The sequence below is a fragment of the Rhinolophus sinicus genome, chromosome 8, assembly GCF_057876585.1.
Source record: "Rhinolophus sinicus isolate RSI-liver-muscle chromosome 8, RSI-T2T, whole genome shotgun sequence".
Lineage (NCBI taxonomy): Eukaryota > Metazoa > Chordata > Mammalia > Chiroptera > Rhinolophidae > Rhinolophus > Rhinolophus sinicus.
Window position 1 is genome coordinate 75,507,777 of NC_142508.1, and position 20,698 is coordinate 75,528,474.

Consider the following 20,698-nt stretch of genomic DNA (forward strand, 5'->3'; position numbering starts at 1 on the left):
TGCCAGATCGGATGGAAATTGGAAGTTTTACCTACCAGCACATAACTAATCACTTCTTCCTTCTCTGCACCCTGGCTCTATGACACAAGATTCTTCTGGTTCTCACTAAACTTCTTTGGCGTCTCTTCCTCCATCTCCTCTTACTATGTTGGTTTTAAGCAGGATTCAGTCCTTGACAACTCTTCTGCCTGACCAATAAACTTCGGTATTTCTCAAAATTCTGTCTTAAGCCTTCCTCCCTCTTTATATACTGAACCTGCGACATTTAATTTAATCGATTCTTAACTACAAAATAAGTTAAAGATTCTCAAATCTCTCATCTCTAGTTCAAAACTTTTACTGAAGCTTCAGATTCATATAACCATTTATTAGACACATCCATATGGATGTCCCAGATATCACAATCTCAGAATGCCCCGAAATGCAATCCCTCCCTTTCCCTATACCCAGCAGTCTACTAATACTAAAGTACAATATAAATTCAGAAAAGTGTCCACATCAGAAGTGTACACCTCAGTGGATTTTCTCAAACGAACATAAATGCATAACCAGCTTCTAGATCAAGAAATGAGGCATTATATTATTAGTTCCCCAGAAGTAGTCTCTCTTGCCTTCTCTTCCAGTAACAACCTCCTCCTCAGGGTAACCACTATGATACTTGTGATTACTTCATACAACCCCAGGCACTTGTGCAGATGATTTCCAAAGGCAAGGTCAAGGATAACTTGATAAGTAAAATTGGGTAGTAGAAATACCATTTGCTCTCCAGCTCCAAACCTAAATGCATGTTTTCGGCTAGTTTGCAGATTAACAAAACTAGTGAAAAGAAAGTTTAGTTACTTAACCACTTCCTATGAAATGCAAATCAAGACCTGTTAATACCATTCAATATATTGCTTAAAAAGCCATTCTACCCGTGTTGGGTAAGCTAAATAAATCATAAGAAATACGTATTCTAATAGAGCAAGTGGGTGTGTAAAGACTCACATCCCACTGAATAAAAAGTTCAATAAAATCAAAAGCAGACATATCAACTTTTTTGTGTGTGTTTATGCATGACTATGAACAGGTTATACTGTTCTTTTCTAGTGGTACATGGTAATTAAATGAAAACTCTGTAAGGTCAGTGGACTAAGCTGTTTAAACATTATTCTTACAGATAAATATTAACTAAATCTCTAGAAAAGAAAAAAACTGCTGCCAAATCAATCTTAAACACCCTTTTTGGTAGAGGAGGGTATGTAAGATGAAACTGTTACCCATAATACCTGAGACAAAACTTCATTATATTAATTTAAATATGTACTTAAAAGTAAATCCTTTTATTTTGTTTTCATATACTGTATTTTCTTTCAACATTGTTCTACAGGCTTGAAATAGCATCTTATTACGAACTCACTAACCATTCTTAACTGATGAAAAAAAATCTTTTTCAAATCCTAACTTCGTAAGAAACATTTCAGATTATACTAGCTTTATACTAAACCTCTCAAAGTCTAAAATATGTACACATGCCTTTTCTGTTCAAAAGAGTGTATACTTCCATGGTAGAAGAAAAGTTGATTCTATTTCTGTGCTTGAACTTGAATGGCCTTAAACCTGTTCAGCTTTAACAATAGAAGTTTCCTTGGGCAATATTTGCCCGTTCTGGTGTAACTTATGTGACCCTGTTGCTTAACAGCTGCCCTTGATGCTAACATTCGGTTCTATAGTTAGAATACCTTTTGTTGTTAAAGATGTGAATGAAGTATGCATGTGCATCGACTGTTGAATTCACTTTTGTGCCATTTTTGTAAATGTAAGTTTTGCACAACCTCAAAAAAAAAAGAAAAGTTGATTCCAAAACTTGAAATCATTACTAACTGACAATTCTGAGTCAACTACAAATAAGATTTAAAAACTAAGGTTACTTATATAGAACACTGATTCTTGAAGTCATATCAGTTCATTATGAGTTCTAAAGTGGTATATAGGTGATACCACAAAGGGGAACAAAAATTAGGTTGGTATTGATCAATAATTCTTATAAGTGTGAAGCAGGCTTCGTTAGGAGGCTGTCTGTTAAAAATACAGACTCCTAATGAGAACACATCAGACAAACCCAAATTGAGAGACATTCTACAAAATAACTGGCCAGTATGCTTCAAAATTGAAAACGTCATGAAAGACAAAGGAATTATCCCAAATTGGAGGAGTATAAGGAGACACAACAACAAAATTAAATGCAGGATCCTGAATTGGACCCTGGCCAAAAAAAGGGGGAACTGACAAAATTTGTATGAGGTCTCCAAATAAGCTAATAGGATAGTACTAAGATCTTTATTTCCTGGTTTTAATAATTGTTCTTTGATTACATAAAATGTTAACATTTGAGGAAGCTGAGTGAAGAGCCTAAAGGAACTCTGATCTATTTTTACAAGTCTGAAATTAGTTCAAAATAAAAAGTCAAAAAAAAAAGTGTAAAAAAAATACAGACACCATACATTGGTCCCAAGCCCAGGATACAGATCTAGTAGATGGGACCCCAATCAGACTTCTAGAAAGTTCCCTAAGAGATTCTGATGCTCCACCAGATTTGGGAAACCACTAGCTCAGTCTAGGAACAAACATTCATGATAATAAAACTATTTTATATTTATAGTAGAATACTTAAAGTGCGTATGCCTATAATATCTCAGTTGATCCTGGGGAACTCTGAAATAGGCAAGGCGGGTATTGGTGCAACTACCGTGTTTCCCCCAAAATAAGACGTAGCTGGACCATCAGCTCTAATGCATATTTTGGAGCAAAAATTAATATAAGATCCAGTCTGGTATTATACTATATTATACCCAGTCTTACATTATATTAAAATAAGACCGGGTCTTAAAATAATTTTTGCTCCAAAAGACGCATTATGGTTCAGCTACCTCTTATTTTTGGGGAAACACAGCATACTAATAGGGAAACTTCAGCTCCAAAAGATGAAATAAACTGCCAAAGTCATCAGTTTGGTAAAAAACAATACGTATGGTCTCTTTATCCCTAGTCTACTATTTCCAATATATCTTACTGATTTTAAAATGACGCTATACTTCAACCAGCCAATAGATATTTATTTATATCAGTAATCACAGTTTAATGAATACAGAGAAACACGAAACTATTATCTTTTAGTAAATTATTAAGGATCAAGTTTATCCGACTTTTGAACCAGAAATTTCTACTGTCCATACAATGACCAATGACAGCCATAAATGTTATCTGCAGGAAATCAGGTGATCCAAACGTAGAAAAAAAAAAAATAAAATCAGTTAAGTACCAAAGAGCAAGCCTTCCATCATGGATCACAAAGAGTTTACTATATTAAACTAATGTATATTAATTCTAATGAAATTTCATGATAAATAAAACTAAAATTTCATTATAGATACAATCTTCAAATAAACTGGTATTTGCTATTCCTAGAAATACAAAGTAAAGCCACAAAGTAATACAGAATATATTAATAAAAAAGACTTCATGCAAATTTTGTTTTGTTAAAACAATAAAGGAATCTGTTATCAATGTTACCAAACTTTGGCAACAGATTATCAGGCAAGTATAATATAAGAAATAAATATCAAAACATAACTTGTTTCAGACAGCAAAGGGCAATTCCAAACGAAGTATAAATTTGAAATGTTAATTCACTTGATAAGTCTAGGCACTAGAAACCCTCACTGTTTATACTTGACATCTGTATTTGATTTTCAGATGTAATTTATGCACTCATCTAAATCCTGCCCACATGTTATTAGGAGAGGCAATGTAACAAGCTCAGTCTACACAGTGTCAATCTGTAATTGGCCCCTGTTGATTCTCTCATTGCAATAATTGGACAAACAATGAATCTTATCTAATTAGTCCATTTGTTGTAATTAATTCATCCAATTCATCATAAGTGAAGGAAACAAGCAAAAATAGTTTCAAATTATTTTTTTTTTTTCTTTGTAAGCCAAGTGGAAAACACTGGAGCTATTTTTAAAGTTATCAAATACAAACTTTTTTTTTTTTAAAGAAATACATTTAACTTGGTAAAATTACTCCAGTTTAAGGTTCAACTCAAGACTCCAGCTTAAACTCATCTGGGAAAACCAATGAAGTTTTAAAAGGGTTATTTACTTTAGTTAATCCTTAAATTTGTGAAAGTAACATTGTATAATAAACTGAAAACTTGGACTATAAATTACTTCCTACTTAAGGATGGACATTTTTTTCAAAAAGTTGAATTCACCTAGTTGTTTCATGTAAATAGTTGCTAAGGATACAAATATTAGCTAAGTAGTAATCATAGCCAATGTATTTTTATCACCACAGTTTAACTCTTATTCTTATAAAACATTTTTATAAATGGTTTTTAGATTTAAAACTATTGACAAATAGGAACATTAACATAAAATATTTTAATTTAGTGGTTCTAAGATGCACATTTTTCCCACACAGTAACATCTATGAAATCAAGATTCATCGAATAACCAACGATATGCCATAGTTTTAGCTGGCAGTACCTTTTTTCTTTCATATCAACACATAAAATAACAGTATGTCTTATAATCAAAGACACTTTAGATTCAATGAAATATAGCACAACGTTTGCTAATGATAAACCTTAATAATACAGTTTATATAAAGGGATACTTGTTAAAAATCAAACTGTAAATTTTAATTAAATTCATAATAATGTATATATCAATACTTTCTCTAGAATATGTTTCAGATTTTCACTGAGTTTAAGTTTAGATGGAAGGAGTGAAATCAACACAACATTTTATCTGCTGAGAATGAAAAAACTATAGAACTTATACAGAGACTACTAATGGGGTGTGATTAATTAACTATAGAACAAATTTATACCATACATTTTTTTCAAAACTGATTTTTTTATCATATGCCAAAAAACAAATGAGTATTCCATTTATATTTTATACAAACAGACACTAAATGCTATTATCTTGAGACAAATCAGGTCTCATTTCTCACTTGATTAACATGAACAATAAGGAGATAATTCCCAATGTCTAATGATTCATCTTATTTTTCCCTCAGATTTTATTTATATTATTTTCCCCTTATATTTTATTATTTAGATGTAAATGTCCCTCTATAAACACACATGTGGATATACTTACATGTTAGTTTTGTTTAAGGAAAACACACATACATGTATGTATATATATGATGGTAGGTTAATTAATAAATGTTATTTTCCTTCTTCCTTGTTGGGGGTTCAAAAAGACTATAGTAATAAAGGGCAAGATATAATTGTGAGATCATTCAGTGTTTTTCTTTTTTTTATAATATGACACCCTTAATTTCTCCTTGAGTGTGGTATTTCCTAATTTAGATGTTTTCTGATTTAACTAAAGAGAAAAGCTACTTCTAGTCATCCAAAACCTTCCCAAAAGCAAAAGTCCTGGACCAGATGGCTTTACTAGTGAATTCTACCAAACTTTCAAAGAGGATCTAATACCAATCCTGCTCAAACTCTTCCAAAAAATTGAAGAGAAAGTACTCCCTAACTCATTTTATGAGGCCAACATTACCCTGATACCAAAACCTGGTAAGGACAACACAAAAAAAGAAAATTACAGACCAATATCTCTGATGAATACAGATGCAAAAATCCTAAACAAAATTCTAGCAAATCGAATACAACAATGAATTAAAAAGATCATTCATCATGACCAAGTGGGGTTCATCCCTGGGGCACAAGGATGGTTCAACATCCGCAAATCCATCAATGTGATACATCACATAAACAAAATAAAGGACAAAAATCATATGATTATATCAATTGATGCAAAAAAAGCATTTGACAAGATACAACATCCATTTATGATTAAAACACTTAATAAAACAGGTATAGAAAGAAAATACCTTAACATAATAAAGGCCATATATGACAAGCCCTCAGCTAATCTCATAATTAATGGTGAAAAACTGAAGCCCTTTGCTCTGCGTTCAGGAACACGACAGGGCTGTCCCCTATCACCTCTGCTTTTCAACATAGTGTTGGAAGTCCTCGCCAGAGCAATCAGGCTAGAGAAAGAAATAAAAGGCATCCAAATTGGGAATGAAGAAGTTAAACTGTCACTCTTTGCAGATGACATGATGCTATATATAGACAACCCTAAAGACTCCACCAAAAAGCTATTAGAAACAATCAACGAATACAGTAAAGTTGCCGGCTACAAAATCAACGTACAAAAGTCCATTGCATTCCTATATACTAACAATGAAATCTCAGAAAAAGAAATACAAAAAACAATTCCTTCTGCAATTGCAGCAAAAAGAATAAAATACCTAGGAATAAACTTAACCAAGGATGTGAAAGACCTATATGCTGAAAACTATAATACATTTTTAAAAGAAATTGAAGAAGACACAAAGAAATGAAAAGAGATTCCATGCTAATGGATTGGCAGAATCAACATAGTTAAAATGGCCATATTACGCAAAGCAATGTACAGATTTAATGCAATCCCCATCAAAATCCCAATGGCATATTTTAAAGAAATAGAACAAAAAATCATCAGATTTGTTTGGAACCACAAAAGACCCCGAATAGCCAAAGCAATCTTAAGAAAAAAGAACAATACTGGAGGTATCACACTCCCTGACTTTAGCTTGTACTACAGGGCTACAATAATCAAAACAGCATGGTATTGGCAGAAAAACAGACACATAGACCAATGGAATAGAATTGAGAACCCAGATATAAAACCACATAAATATGGACAGATAATTTTTGACAAAGAAGCAAAAAACATACAATGGAGAAAAGAGCCTCTTCAATAAACAGTGCTGGGAGAACTGGGTAGCCACATGCAAAAGAATGAAACTGGACTGCTATCTGTCACCATGTACCAAAATTAATTCAAAATGGATCAAAGACTTAAGCATAAGACCTGACACAATAAACTGCATATAAACTTATGGACCTTGGGTTCAAAGAGCATTTTATGAATTTGACTCCAAAGGCAAGGGAAGTAAAAGCTAAAATAAACGAATGGGACTATATGAAACTTAAAAGCTTCTGCACAGCAAAAGAAACCATCGACAAAATAAAGAGGCAACCAACTGAATGGGAGAAGATTTTTACAAACAGTGCCTCTGACAAGGGGCTAATATCCAAAATATACAAGGAACTCATGCAACTCAACAACAAAAAAACAAACAACCCAATTGAAAAATGGGCAGACGACCTGAAGAGACACTTCTCCAAAGAGGACATACCAATGGCAAATAGACATATGAAAAAAATGCTCAACATCACTAATCATCAGAGAAACGCGAATAAAAACCACAATGAGATATCACCTCACTCCAGTAAGAATGGCTGTCATCAATAAGACAAATAGTAACAAGTGTTGGAGAGGCTGTGGAGAAAAAGGAACCCTCATACACTGTTGCTGGGAATGCAGACTGGTGCAGCCGCTATGGAAGGCAGTGTGGATGTTCCTCAAAAAATTACGAATAGAATTACCATATGGCCCAGCAATCTCTCTCCTGGGTATCTACCAAAAAAATCTGAAAACATTTATCCATAAAGACACGTGTGCTCCAATGTTCATTGCAGCTTTGTTTACGGTGGCCAAGACATGGAAACAATCAAAATGTCCTTCAATAGATGAATGGATAAAGAAGTTGTGGTATATATACACCATGGAATACTATTCGGCAGTAAGATGATATAGGAACATTTGTGACAACATGGATGGATCTTGAGATTATAATGCTAAGCAAAACAAGTCAGACAGAAAAAGCAGAGAACCATGCGATTTCACTGATATGTGGTATATAAACCAAAAACAACAAAAGAACAAGACAAACAAATGAGAAACCAAAACTCATAGACACAGACAATAGTTTAGTGGTTACCAGAGGGTAAGGGGGGCGGGGGGTGGGGGTGGGAGATGAGGGTAAGGGGGATCAAATACATGGTGATGGAAGGAGAACTAACTCTGGGTGATGAACACACAATGGGATTTATAGATGATGTAATACAGAATTGTACACCTGAAATCTATGTAACTTTACTAACAATTGTCACCCCAATAAATTAAAAAAAAAGAAAAGCTACTTCTAGCACCTAATAACTAGCATTTTTATAACAAATAGAAAGAATTATGAATAATATAAAAAAAAGTTTAAATTTAATTGTAAAGGACTATTATCAATTAAACTGATAGGGTGCCAAGAACATTTTTAAGTATCAAAGGCATTTTATCTGTCAGGCCGATAATCTATAACACAAAGACATTCTGACAACATGGAAACAATTTAAATGTCAAAATTATAAACCATAAATTTAAAAATGCTTATCATCTAAACCTGAATAGAGCCATAAGAAAATTCTAGTGGAAGTCTTAAAATTACTTTATTTTAGAATTTAACTCTCTACTATTACTAAACCACTAGCTATGTCCCTGTGGTTTTACGAAGGATTAGCTTGCCATGTCTGTTTTTAGCCAATCAAATTCAATCGTTTTGTTATCTTTTAATATTTAATCTTCCACTCCTTCTTTCACTCATTCAGTCCATGAAATCCTCTCCATTACATCCTTGGAGTACCTACTATTACTGAAGAAATTCTTGCTATTCTGCTTGAAAGGCAGCTTGTTAGAACCTGACTGCCAAGATCATGAGAAACAATTAGCGTAAAAAAGGGTTGTTTCCTGTCCTGCCTCACTATTTTACACCTGCTATTTCCATTTCAACTCACACCATTCCATGTAACCATGGGCAACCCTTTCAAACTCCAGGCTTATTTCAAACAAAATTTACCTGTCCTAAACGCTACTCTAGCTGACCTGACAAACAGAGGCATGCTCATATGAAAAAAGCCATTAATGAGTTAACCCAAATCCCTCTTAATAAGCAGCAACTCTGTTTTTGTCTGTCTGCTTGAGTTTTTAAATGATCTTATTTAGGAACACAACCTTAATGGAAAGAGAACCTAGGCAGATGAGCATTTAGGCTGAAAGAAGAGGCATGGCTCCCGGCCTTGGCGTTTTTCCTTAAATAGCTATGTGATATGTGTTTTCTGAAAACAATGGCTAACAATTTATTAAGTAAATTCTGGGTACTGTTCTATGTGCTTTAAATGTTACCGTGTTTCCCTGAAGATAAAATCGGGTCTTATATTAAGTTTTGCTCCAAAAGACACATTAGGACTTATGTTCAGGGGATGCCATCCTGAAAAAACATGCTAGGGCTTATTTTCTGGTTAGGTCTTATTTTCGGGGAAACACAGTATTATATTACTTTATCCTCAAAATAACCCTACGAGGCAAGTACTAACATTATCACCATTTTATTTATAAGGAAACTAAAGGTTGGAGAGGTTAAGTATTTGTGCAGGTTAACACTGCTTGTAAGTAACAAAACTGGGATTTGGACAAATGCAACTGGCTCCAAAACCAAAGAATTTAACCACATTATCCTACTGTACGCTCAATCTAACTCACAGAAGTGCTGTAAAGATTAAAGGAGACACACCAAAATGCTCTGAAACGGACACTCTATTCTTTGTATTGTTGAAACATTGATCTATAAAAGTGACAGAAGTGACGAAAAGGTTTCAAGCACACTGGCAAGCAGAGGCAATATGGAATTCTTCAGATTAATCTTCCCTCCTACAGCATATTACCAAATCAAATACATGGACTGAACACCAACTCTGACTATGTATCAACCGTAACTTATTGTTTACAAATTTATGTTTTTAAATTTATGTTTCACATTGCTCATGGTTAAATTCCAGTCTATATTCCCTCCGATTTTATGACACCAATCATTTGATATTAGCAACAGTCCAATTCATCCAAAACTAATAGAAAAATAAAAATTTTACAAAAAATATTTAATATATCATAAAACGCAGTTAATTATAATGATGCAACTAAACTATTTAAATGACTCTTCATACCAAAATTAAAAACTTGTCAAATTCAAAATTATAAAACGTAGTGGCTTATTGGAAAACAAAGTAATGAAATATTTCAATTGAGTAATACAGAAACTCTAGATTGTATATGAATTTCATTTCCAAATATGCTTTTTCCTCCAAAATGAGAAAAATGTGTCTTTGTCTGATAAAGATGATCAAGAAATTCTAGTTTTACTCTAACAGCTTATTAAAAATATATAGGCAAGTTTCAATTTTACTTACATGTCTCTAATGTATAAATTTCTCCATCAAAAAGCCCTATACTCTCAAGAATTTTAGCAGCTACTCAATACCTCATGGCCTTGTATATCTTTCCAGTACAATTTTCGCCTTTCTCAAGCATTCTGTCTCTAAAAACAAGTACTAAATTATCAATGCTATGCAATAAAAATAATTTATTGTTAATAATTTAACTATTTCTAACAAAAATAAAAATATCATAGAATGAGCCAGATACTCTACTGCAATAAATTACTATTCCTTACCGTATCAATTCACATTTTTCAAAATTCCATGCTTCTCTATTACAATTAAATTAATTCTAATTTCCCCTTATGTACATTGTTTTTTCTTGAACCAGACTCACATCTGCTATCTTTAGCTTCTAGCTATTCCCCTTGCCCCAAACTTAAACTTGCTGTAACTTTTCAAGTTTCTCTACAAATTTCCTTGTTTTATGTAGTTTTTTAATACTCTTCCAAATAGTACACTACTTTGCCTATATTTCTGTATAAGTTAAAACTGGAAAAACTTTAATTATGTTAACTTTCAATACATTAAAGCATTAAATATGAGGTTTCCTAAATTAAAACTAGATATAATATTGGAAAAATAAGATATTTTATACCAAAACCTTTATAAATATAAAAGGAGTGGACATTTTACTTTCAAATTTCATTTTAGCTGTCTGCAAATAAAATAGAAAACCAGTAACATTAGTTATTGCTCTATTATGGCAAGAAAGCCCATGTTATTTAATGGTTTGATTTGAAAGGCATCAGGACCTAACAATGTAATTCAGTTTGCTGGTTGTATTTAAAATGCTGAGAATTTGGCTTACAAAATTGTTTTAGTTCTAAATACCTATATGATATATTAATAATTTATTAAGCAAATGAAGATTTTCATAATAAAGGGATTCTTTCTTTATTGTGTATTTTCTTGTATGGAAAAAGGAAAATAGATTAAATACTTTATCTGTAATTTCATATAAAACATGCAAAAATGACCAAATATTTCTGAAAAAACAATTCTAAACAATGCCAGCCTAAGGTTATTTTTACCCTTGCAAGCAAAACAAACACACATATAGAACTAATAATACTCACTACATTTTAGTTTTTGAAAATGTATTGGACAAGTTGTCAAATAAAAATACCCAGGATTAATGTATCCTTCCAGAGCAATTCTTTGTCCTTATAATTATCTTGGAACATTAATCCTCACTTGGCCTCTTTATTATATAAAGTAAATCAGAAAGGCTGAAAGAGCCGAGGGCTGCTTATTGGTGATTTAAACGGTCAGTATTCTTGCCATTCCATTTAGTCCAAGGTTGTGAATTTATGATAAATACACAAGGCTGTGTATCTCATGTTTCCAAACTATAAGGTGCCCAATGAAGTACAACTAAGAGATAAAGAAATCTGATAAAGAATTTTAATGCATGTTCTGTATAGAAAGTGAATTTGGAACTGACACAGCAATATGGGTTTGGTTTGGTTTTCCTTTCTTTGTCTGTTTTATATATAAAATATTATTCTTTTAAATTCTGTTTACTAATATTAATGTACAAAAAAACCTATGTTCCCAGAACAGTAAAATTTAGATCCTGGAATATTACCTAATTCATTAAAAAAAGAAACAGGGTGTACACAGTATCTAACAATTTAAAACTCCAATGTGGGTATAAACACACCACACACGAATCAAAACTAAAAGACTGGACTGATTGTACTTCAATGAAAAATTCAAAGGAATTAAATTTAATTTTTAACCAACTTACCTAATTTTTGTCTTCTCTTTTAACTTAGAACAAGTTTTTGTTTTCTTGCTCTCTTTGTCCTTTGGCTTGGATTTCATCCTTCTGCCTTTCTTTTCCTCTTTTCCTTCAACTGAAGCACTAGGAAAGTTTTCAGGGCTCATTACTCGTGGAATATTGCGCTCCCCACGCTCCTTTGCTTTGGCTATGGCCTCTGATATTATACGATTAGCCTTTTCTTGCTTGCTTTCCGATTCCACCTTTTTTCTCTGCTTCTTCTCAGACATGATCCTCACCTGGGTATTCTGCAACTTAGTATATGTCCCAGAACCATCATTCTTCTTGGACGATGGAGGCTAGAGAAACCAAAATATTATTTATGCGACATACCAGAGCACATAAAAAACAATTAACATAAACATCTGAAAGTTTAAAGGCTTAAAGAAGTAAAATACGTGAGTGCTACAAATTTAAAATTAAAACACATTGCTGATCTAGACATTAGTGTAGGTATAAAACAAAAAGCTCAACTACTGCTTTTAAAAATGAAGGCTAAAGAACGGTAATATAGATCCATTGATATTTTCATAGCATTCTTGATTAGTCTGTTGATTCAAATTTTGTCCTGTAAATATTCTGTATATTTGGAAGAAAAGTATTTTCTTCTTCACTCCAGAACTCTGAAAATTATTAAATTTAAAATAGCAATTTTAATATAGCATGACTATACTTAGTTTATTATGATTTTTAGAATAAAGCGTCTGCTTTACAAGAAACTAGAACCTGAAATCATTTTAATGTGCAATCTATGCAGCAACATAGCTAGTTAGTAAACAGACATTCCCATACTTCAAATTAGAGAAAGTTTTAGTTTTTCCGTGAAAGAGTTAAATGTGGATTTCTTTTTCTCTTTCTATATCATAATTATTTTGCTCAAGCAATTCTGGAAAAAAAACAAGTTTTATAGTTTAACGTTAAAATTATTAATATTTTAGCAATATCACAGGAAGCACATCAACAGCATTTTAAAAAGAATATCCTGTTCAAACACGCATTCATCCACAGATACTTAGATCCCACTTGTGTTATGTTCTTACCCGTAAACATGCCTCTGACTATAGCAAAGGAAAAAACCACCAGGAATTTCCAAACACATTTTCATGCTGATTCCAGTATGCTTCACTGGATATCTTTTCTATACCTGCCTCATCAAAGGTTTCATAGCAGTGCTACAGCACTGGGAAAGGAAGGAGGGTTTAGAATCGCTCACTAAAATGCCACCTTAAGGCCTACAGGCTATAACAAATAACCAAGACTCCAGAAAACAGCAACAAGCTCAAGATGGCGATGCAGTACGACTCCCGCAGCAGCAGCCAGTAATAAGGAAGGTTATTCAATCCCATTAGCCTTTTAGCCCAAAGAACCCCTCCTCCTCCCACTCATTCAGGCTTTCACTTACCCTTCCTCTTGGCCTCTTCACTGAAGACATTTTTGGCGTCAGACAAAGGCTTGCCCTCTGCTTTTTCACCACCCCAGGCAGTGCTCAAGAAAAAAGCATTGAAAGAAGATTCCTAAATGGCCTATTTAGCAAGCTGCAACCAAGAGATGCACAACCCTCCACAAATACACATTGTGATTTATCAACACATTTCTGCCTTGGCAAGTTTATATCCAACTGCTCATCCTATTTAGGTATGAAAAAGGCTGCAAACTCCTCCTAAAAAGCGGAGTTTCCTCAACAGCTATAAGCAGATAGCCAGATTCCAACAAAGCACAGAAAGAAATGAATGCACAAAGCATCAAAATGCATCAGCATGAATATTAGAGATGTCGTTAAAAATACTGACTCCTTCTGCGGAAGTAGGCCAGCAGATGGTGCTACCAGTTATTATTCCATTAGACTTTGCAGTTTAACCCCCAATGGACTGTTCTTCCCTCCATGTAACACATTAACTCTCACTCTGCCATTTCCAGCAGTCAAGGTTTTTAAACCATACAAAAAACCTGACTTTTAAAAATCTGAAAACTAAAATTGTGGTGAAATGACTTTATGTAGCTATCAGTATTAAAAAACAAAACCCAATGCAATTTTTACTGGAGAAAAATACTTTTCTCCATGATACTTTAAAATATAAAAATAGCTAAAGATTAGCAAAGGGTTAAAGAGCAGGTCATGCAAATTGAACACATAACAAGTGACTTCTCTTTAAGAAATTAGATAAGGTCTCTTATGATTCTTCTAGCAATAAGCTAACAATGTTATTTTTAAAATAGAGAAATGAATCTATTTTCATTTAAATTCTAAAAAGAAGCTTAAGATTTTCAAATGAACACGAGAGCTGTCTATAAAGAATTACTAACCAACCACATAAATTTTTCTTTATTTAAACCTGGATAAATACATTAATTAAATTTCATAACATAAAAATCTCATAAAACCTTTCTGATCTTTACTACACATTCTAACTGAACTGCTGAGTTTTCAGATAGAGTTTTAGTCCCTTTGCTAAAAATAAATAAGTAGCAAGTCCAGCTGAATTTGGTCATCAGTACAACTTTTCTTTCTATAAAAATTGAGACTATTTTAGTAAGCAGTGCCTTTAAAAAGCTAAAACAAAATTTTCACTGCTTCACAATCCAAGTTGACCTCTTTCATTAGTATTGGTTTTTCATTTGGTCTTGGCAAGTCATCTGATACCTCTATCAGTAAACCTGTTTTCTGTTTTTGCTTTTTTTTAGGCACCAGAGGTCTCGAAACAAAGCCACATTATGTGAACAGTGTCCTGGAAAGACCAATCTGGAGAGAAGATGAAATTAGAGGCAAAGGACTACAAATGGCAAGAGGTCATCTATGTAAAAATCACAATAACCAACAACAAGGGCTAATGCTTACTAAGTGCCAGGCACTATTCTAAGCATTTTACACATATTGACGAATTTAATCCTGGATGATAACAGGGTACTAGTGACAACAGAGAAAAGAACAGCAAGTGGGAGAGAGGATTTTAGAGCAGTATTACAAGATGATAGACCAGACCTGAGAGAGCAAACAATTTAAAAAATCATAATAACAATAATAACAGCTAACACTTATTTAGTCCTCTGTATGCACCAGGTACTATTCCTAATATTACATCTATAGTAACTCCATCTTCAAAACAATCCTGTGAGATATGTACTACTTACTGTTACCCTCATTTTATACCTGAGGATACTGAGGCATTGAGAAGTGACTTGACCAAGATCACACAGCTACTGAATGATGGAGCAAGGATTGAAAGGCAGAGAGCCTCATTATAGAAACCATGTTTTTAACTGCTTTATCATATTTGGTTCAAATACCGTAATTTATAGAGATTAGTCTGAACACAAAAGAAAGTGACTTTCTCAAAACTGCAGAGATACTTCGATAAAGCTAGGATGAAATTTAGGCTTTTTCCAGGGCCCTTTCCAAGAGGCAGACGTTAACTAGATATGGGAGGGGTATGGCTGGAGGGCAGAAGAGTCAAAATCTGGTTTCTAGAACCTGTACAGGTACAGGAGCAGGTAAAAGAATAGCTGAGAAAGGGTGTGTATGTGTGCATAAGGACTTTAATTATTTTCCCACTGAGTCTGAAATGGAGAGCTCCAGTATTAGAAATGTGGGACGAAGCTACAGAAGTCAGAGCTGGAGCAGAAGATGTGGGTTCTCCCACTGCTTGCCTGCAATACCCTTAACTCACTGACACTGTCCACAGAACCTAGAATGATTTCCAACATATCTCACTTCTCCTGTAAAGCTTTTCAATAGCTGACTCAAAATCCCAATTATTTAATAACAAACCGTAACAGTAAACAACAGTAAAGAATCTGTGATCAAATGTTTCTCCTACTATTAGAATATAGTATTTTGAAACTATATATTCCCACAGAACATCAATACTGAGGTGTCAAGTAACTGAACATTTTAATGTAAACCACTTCTCAATTCACACATACACACACATACACAAGGTTAGTTGATAGACTTTTCTCAATGTTACTTTTTCCTTATATAAGCAGTCGTCAAATTCTGTCAAATCTACTTAATTGTATTTTGTTTTACTTTCCTCTTCTCAGTCCAAACAGTCCTGCTGTATTAAATTCCCATTTGTTAACGATTACATTGCAGTTATGTAGGCAATGATCCTTCCTTATCCATCGAAAAAACATATATATTAAAGTTTTGGGGGGTGATGAAACATCAGCTTTGCAATCTACTCTCCAATTCTTCACAAAGGAAAATAATTTCTATTTCCCTGGTGATTCTTCTGTAAGTTTGTCATAGTTTCAAAATGCAAGTTGTTTAAATGTTAAAAATGAAAGCAAAGCCCTTTGTCCCCAAAATCTTACATTCTAAATGAGATAAAGAACATAGAAGGCACATATTAACATCATATCCAAAATTTAGAAGAAAAAGAAACCATAGGATAATATAAAGATGATATCATATGTAATGTATTAATTATTTTTATAACAACTGGGAGGAATATATGGAAGACTTGGACATGATATTTCAATATTGGGGAAACCCAAGAATTTACACAGATCATGACCTAATAGAAAGACATGATATGAATTTAGTGGGTCCAGACTAGCACTAAAAAAATATATAGAATAGAATAAAAAAGGATGGCACCCAGCCTTTACGAATGTTACCTCTTACAAAATTAGAAAGTTTTCATACTACCTGTTATTTCTATCTTCTTTCATGGGGAAAAAACAAAGAGATTTGGGCAAGAAATAAGGTGTTAAAACCTGCGTAGGGTCTCAGGTCTCGTCCCTCTTGATGGAATAATTTTCCCACGTACTCACCCAACCCATACTGGGGAGTTCATCCATTTCAAACATTTTAGTTGTATACAAATAATTAAAATTATTACATCACCAGTGAGTGGAAATTATAAACTTCCCAAAAGACAGGGAGAATGATCACATGGCTACGATACATCTACTAAGAGCACAGGTTCCTCAACTGGGGAAAAATATGCTATATGGAAAAATAAATAAAAGTTCTACTTCACGTATTTTTAAAACAATATGAAGGAATAAAAGGCCTCATAAAATAAGGAAGATATAATTCCTTAGTAAGAATAAAAAATAGAACAAGGAATTTTCAACAACATAGACAAAACTGCATTGTAGCTAAAAAAATCTTCCAACCTTTCTCAGGAGACAGGACTCTGGCTTCAGGCCTGGGGGACGAGGTGGATGAAGGTTCCATTGGAAGAGAGTGAAAAACAGAATAGACATAGCAAGCCTTGAGCAAGCATACGTTTTACTGCCTAGAAAGACAATGTAAAATAACAGAAGAGAATCAATAGTGAAACCCCAAAACAGCACATTTAAGGAACTAGCAGATGAAGAGGAACTAAGGAAGGAAAACAAAAAGAAACTACAAGAATGGTAAAATGAGCATCAGGAAAGAAAGAGTGTCATGAAAGCCCAAAGGAAAGAGTGAGAAGGTCTACAGTCAAAAGTAAAGTATCTCACAGTAATTTGAAATTATAAAGCAACCTTACAAGGCCTTTTAGTTCTCCTAAATGGTTTATAGTAAGCCAGTGTGCTAGTTTTTAATCTCCTTAAGAAGAGTCATGATAATTGTTTACTTAAAAATTCACACTAAACCAACCTTCTAAAAACAATACATTTGTAGTTAATTTTAGTAATGTGTCAAACATCAGTATGGTGACTTCTTTTGGTTTTTATTTATTGCATATAACATTTTTTTCTACCAATAAAGACTTGCTTTTTAAAGAGAAAAGAGGGGGAGAAATTGATCCAAGAGGGTATTATATAATCTGTCAAAGTCTTCTGAGTTTTACCGTTAGATTGTTTTCAGAGTTTCTGATGGAAGTGAAACAATGATTTTACTTTGCTTTCTTCACATCTGTGAACTACCATGTTTACAATAAAAGGCTTATTTTCATCCTGGGACCTGTGTACCACCCAGATTTGTACTGTAGCTAATCAAGACATTCCTTTTTTTTCAGTGTCATATATCTTCAATTTTACATTATAAAGGTAATGCTATGAAAGTTATTGCCTTCATTTTAATCATCCACAGAGCAGTTCCGGAAAACAGTAGATATTCATAAAAGTTGCATATTTTTATTTTTTAAATATCTTTTTTATTTTATTTTATTGGGAGAATATTGGGGAACAGTGTGTCTCTCCAGGGCCCATCAGCTCCATGTCATTGTCCTTCAATCTAGTTGTGGAGGGCGCAACTCAGCGCCAAGTCCAGTTGCCATTTTCAACCTGTAGTTGCAGGGGCGCAGCCCACCATCCCTTGCGGGAATTGAACCAGCAACCTTGCTGTTGAGGGCTCGTGCTCTAACCAGCTGAGCCATCTGGCGGCCCCCAAAAGTTCTATATTTTTAAAAATAAAAATTAATTATATGACTTACAGGAAACATAGAAAGGAACACGTTAGAGGATACCATGGGGATGTAATCAGCAACATCCAGAATGTGGGAAACTACAGACAAATGACTCAGTTTCTTCAGCCAAGAAATTATAAGAAACAAAATAAAAACCATAGATTAAAAGAGACATGACTAAATGTAATGCCAAAATTAAAAAAAGAAATAAGAAAAAAGGAGGGACATTAAAATACATATCATCTAAATGTAATATACGGTCCTTCTCTTGATATTGACCTGAACAATAAAATACATTTATTAAACTACTGGGGAAATTTTAACTTTGGATATTTGATTGTGAAGGAATTAGTTATTTTTCAGGTGTGAAACTGATTTTGTGGTGTTTTAAAGAAAAAAATATTGGTCTGCTAATTCCTATAACTAAGTTTCATATAATCATTCCAATTTTGCTTAAGTATATATGAATTACTTATGTATATATGAATAATTATGTGATATTAATAATTATTGTTACTAAAAAATTTTTACAATTTATCTCCACACTCAGCCAAAAATTACAGTTCTAAAATAAGACTTAAATTGAGAAATTAAAGCTCTCATACACATTAGAGAAACCCACTTCAATAACCATATCGTTAACAAACATCACAATAATGCTGATATGCACTTAAGATATCCAGCGCTGAAAATGAAATGTACCCCTTCTCTACATTAAGTCTAGGTGGTTTCTCCCCACAAGTACTGCCATCTCATTTCCCCTTAATATATCACTAAAAAGTTTGCAAATATTTATAATCTCTCTCATTCTTCTCTCCCCTCAAGATTAAAAAAATAAAAACAAAAACCTAAGATCTTTAGCAACGCACTTTTCTTCCTCAAATTATACAAATCCCTTTAATTTACCCAGTCTTAGTCAACGTTTTTCCTGAAGAAAAAAATAAAGTTAGGAAGCGTGGTAAAACAAAGGTAAGGTAACAGATTTCAAGAATGTCAGAGAAGAACTCAGAGCTATTCACAGACCATTGCTCCTCAAAGGACATCCTGACAATGAGAAAATATGCAAAAATTTGTAAGCCAGGCTTAATTACTAATTTTTTTAAAAAAGACAAAACAGGGGGCTGGCCCAGTGGCTCAAGCGGTTAGAGCTCCATGCTCCTAACTCCCAAGGCTGCCGGTTCGATTCCCACATGGGCCAGTGGGCTCTCAACTACGTGGTTGCCAGTTCAATTCCTCGAGTCCCGCAGGGGATGGTGGGCTCTGCCCCCTGCAAATAGCAACGGCAACTGGACCTGGAGCTGAGCTGTGCCCTCCACAACTAAGACTGAAAAAAAGTGAACTTGACTTGGAACAACAACTTGACTTGGAAAAAAGTGAAAGTATACACTTTCCCCAATAAAAACTCTTTAAAAAAAAAAGACAAAACAGTAAGACTGGGTACATTTTTAATTCAAGTCATGATCAAAACAAGAGCGGTAAAAACATTTCACTGGGATGATATTTTCAGTGAAATGATAAAAAATTAAGTAGCTTGACACTTGAGTATAGTAGTTCCCCCCTTAACCGTGGGGGATGTGTTCCAAGACCCCCGTGGTTGCCTAAAACTATAGACAGTACCAAACCTCATATATACTATGTTTTTTCCCATATATACATATCCTTTTTACTTACGGAAAGCACTTTACGGCTTCTCTTTGGCATGCCCAAATTGCCAGCATCACTCCTCCTGAGCTTTGGAGCCATTATTAAGTAAAGTAAGGGTGACTTACTTAAGTGATACCACCAACCGTCAGGCTGATAACCGAGCCAGCTACTGAGTGGCTAAGGGCGGGGTAGTGCATACAGAGTGGGTTCGCTGGGCAAAGGGATGAATCATGTCCCAGGTGGGACCGTGTGGGACTATGAGAGATTTTATCACACTATTTAGAATGGCGTGCAATTTAAAATTATGAATTATTTATTTCTAGTGTTTTCTATTCAATATTTTTGGACTACAGGTAACTTGAAACTGTAGAAAGTGAAATTGTGGATAAAGGGGAACTACTATATAAATTAGATTTTAGGTGACATGTGGAATTATTAATTATCTTGGGTGTGATATTGATTGTATAGAAGAATCTCCTTATTCTTAGATGTATGATGAAGTATTTAGAGGTAAATTCTCCTGATGACTACAATTTACTTTCAAATCATACAGCCAAAAAACAACAAACATATGTGTTTATGTATTTAAAAAAGCAAATATAGCAAAATGTTAACAACTATTGAAGTGAAGAAACATTTATTTACTATTCTTTCATTTATTTACTTCATTTTATTTACTTTTCTGGATACTGAATATTTTTC

At 33.6% G+C, this 20,698-nt stretch overlaps 1 protein-coding gene across 11 annotated transcripts in view; it reads right to left on the reverse strand.

The window, feature by feature from the left end:
• The window catches only part of CHD9 (chromodomain helicase DNA binding protein 9), a 177,877-nt gene that overhangs the window by 84,559 nt on the left and 72,620 nt on the right, over window positions 1-20,698 (reverse strand). For 8 of the 11 annotated variants that reach the window (XM_074314881.2, XM_019732338.3, XM_074314879.2 and 5 more), the window contains exon 3: window positions 11,976-12,307. In XM_074314881.2, the coding sequence (XP_074170982.2) occupies window positions 11,976-12,307 (332 nt within the window). Of the gene's footprint in view, window positions 1-11,975; window positions 12,308-13,048; window positions 13,333-13,410; window positions 13,763-20,698 lie in introns of those variants that run through there. The other 3 variants (XM_074314882.2, XM_019732345.3, XM_019732346.3) reach the window with 2 other exon arrangements.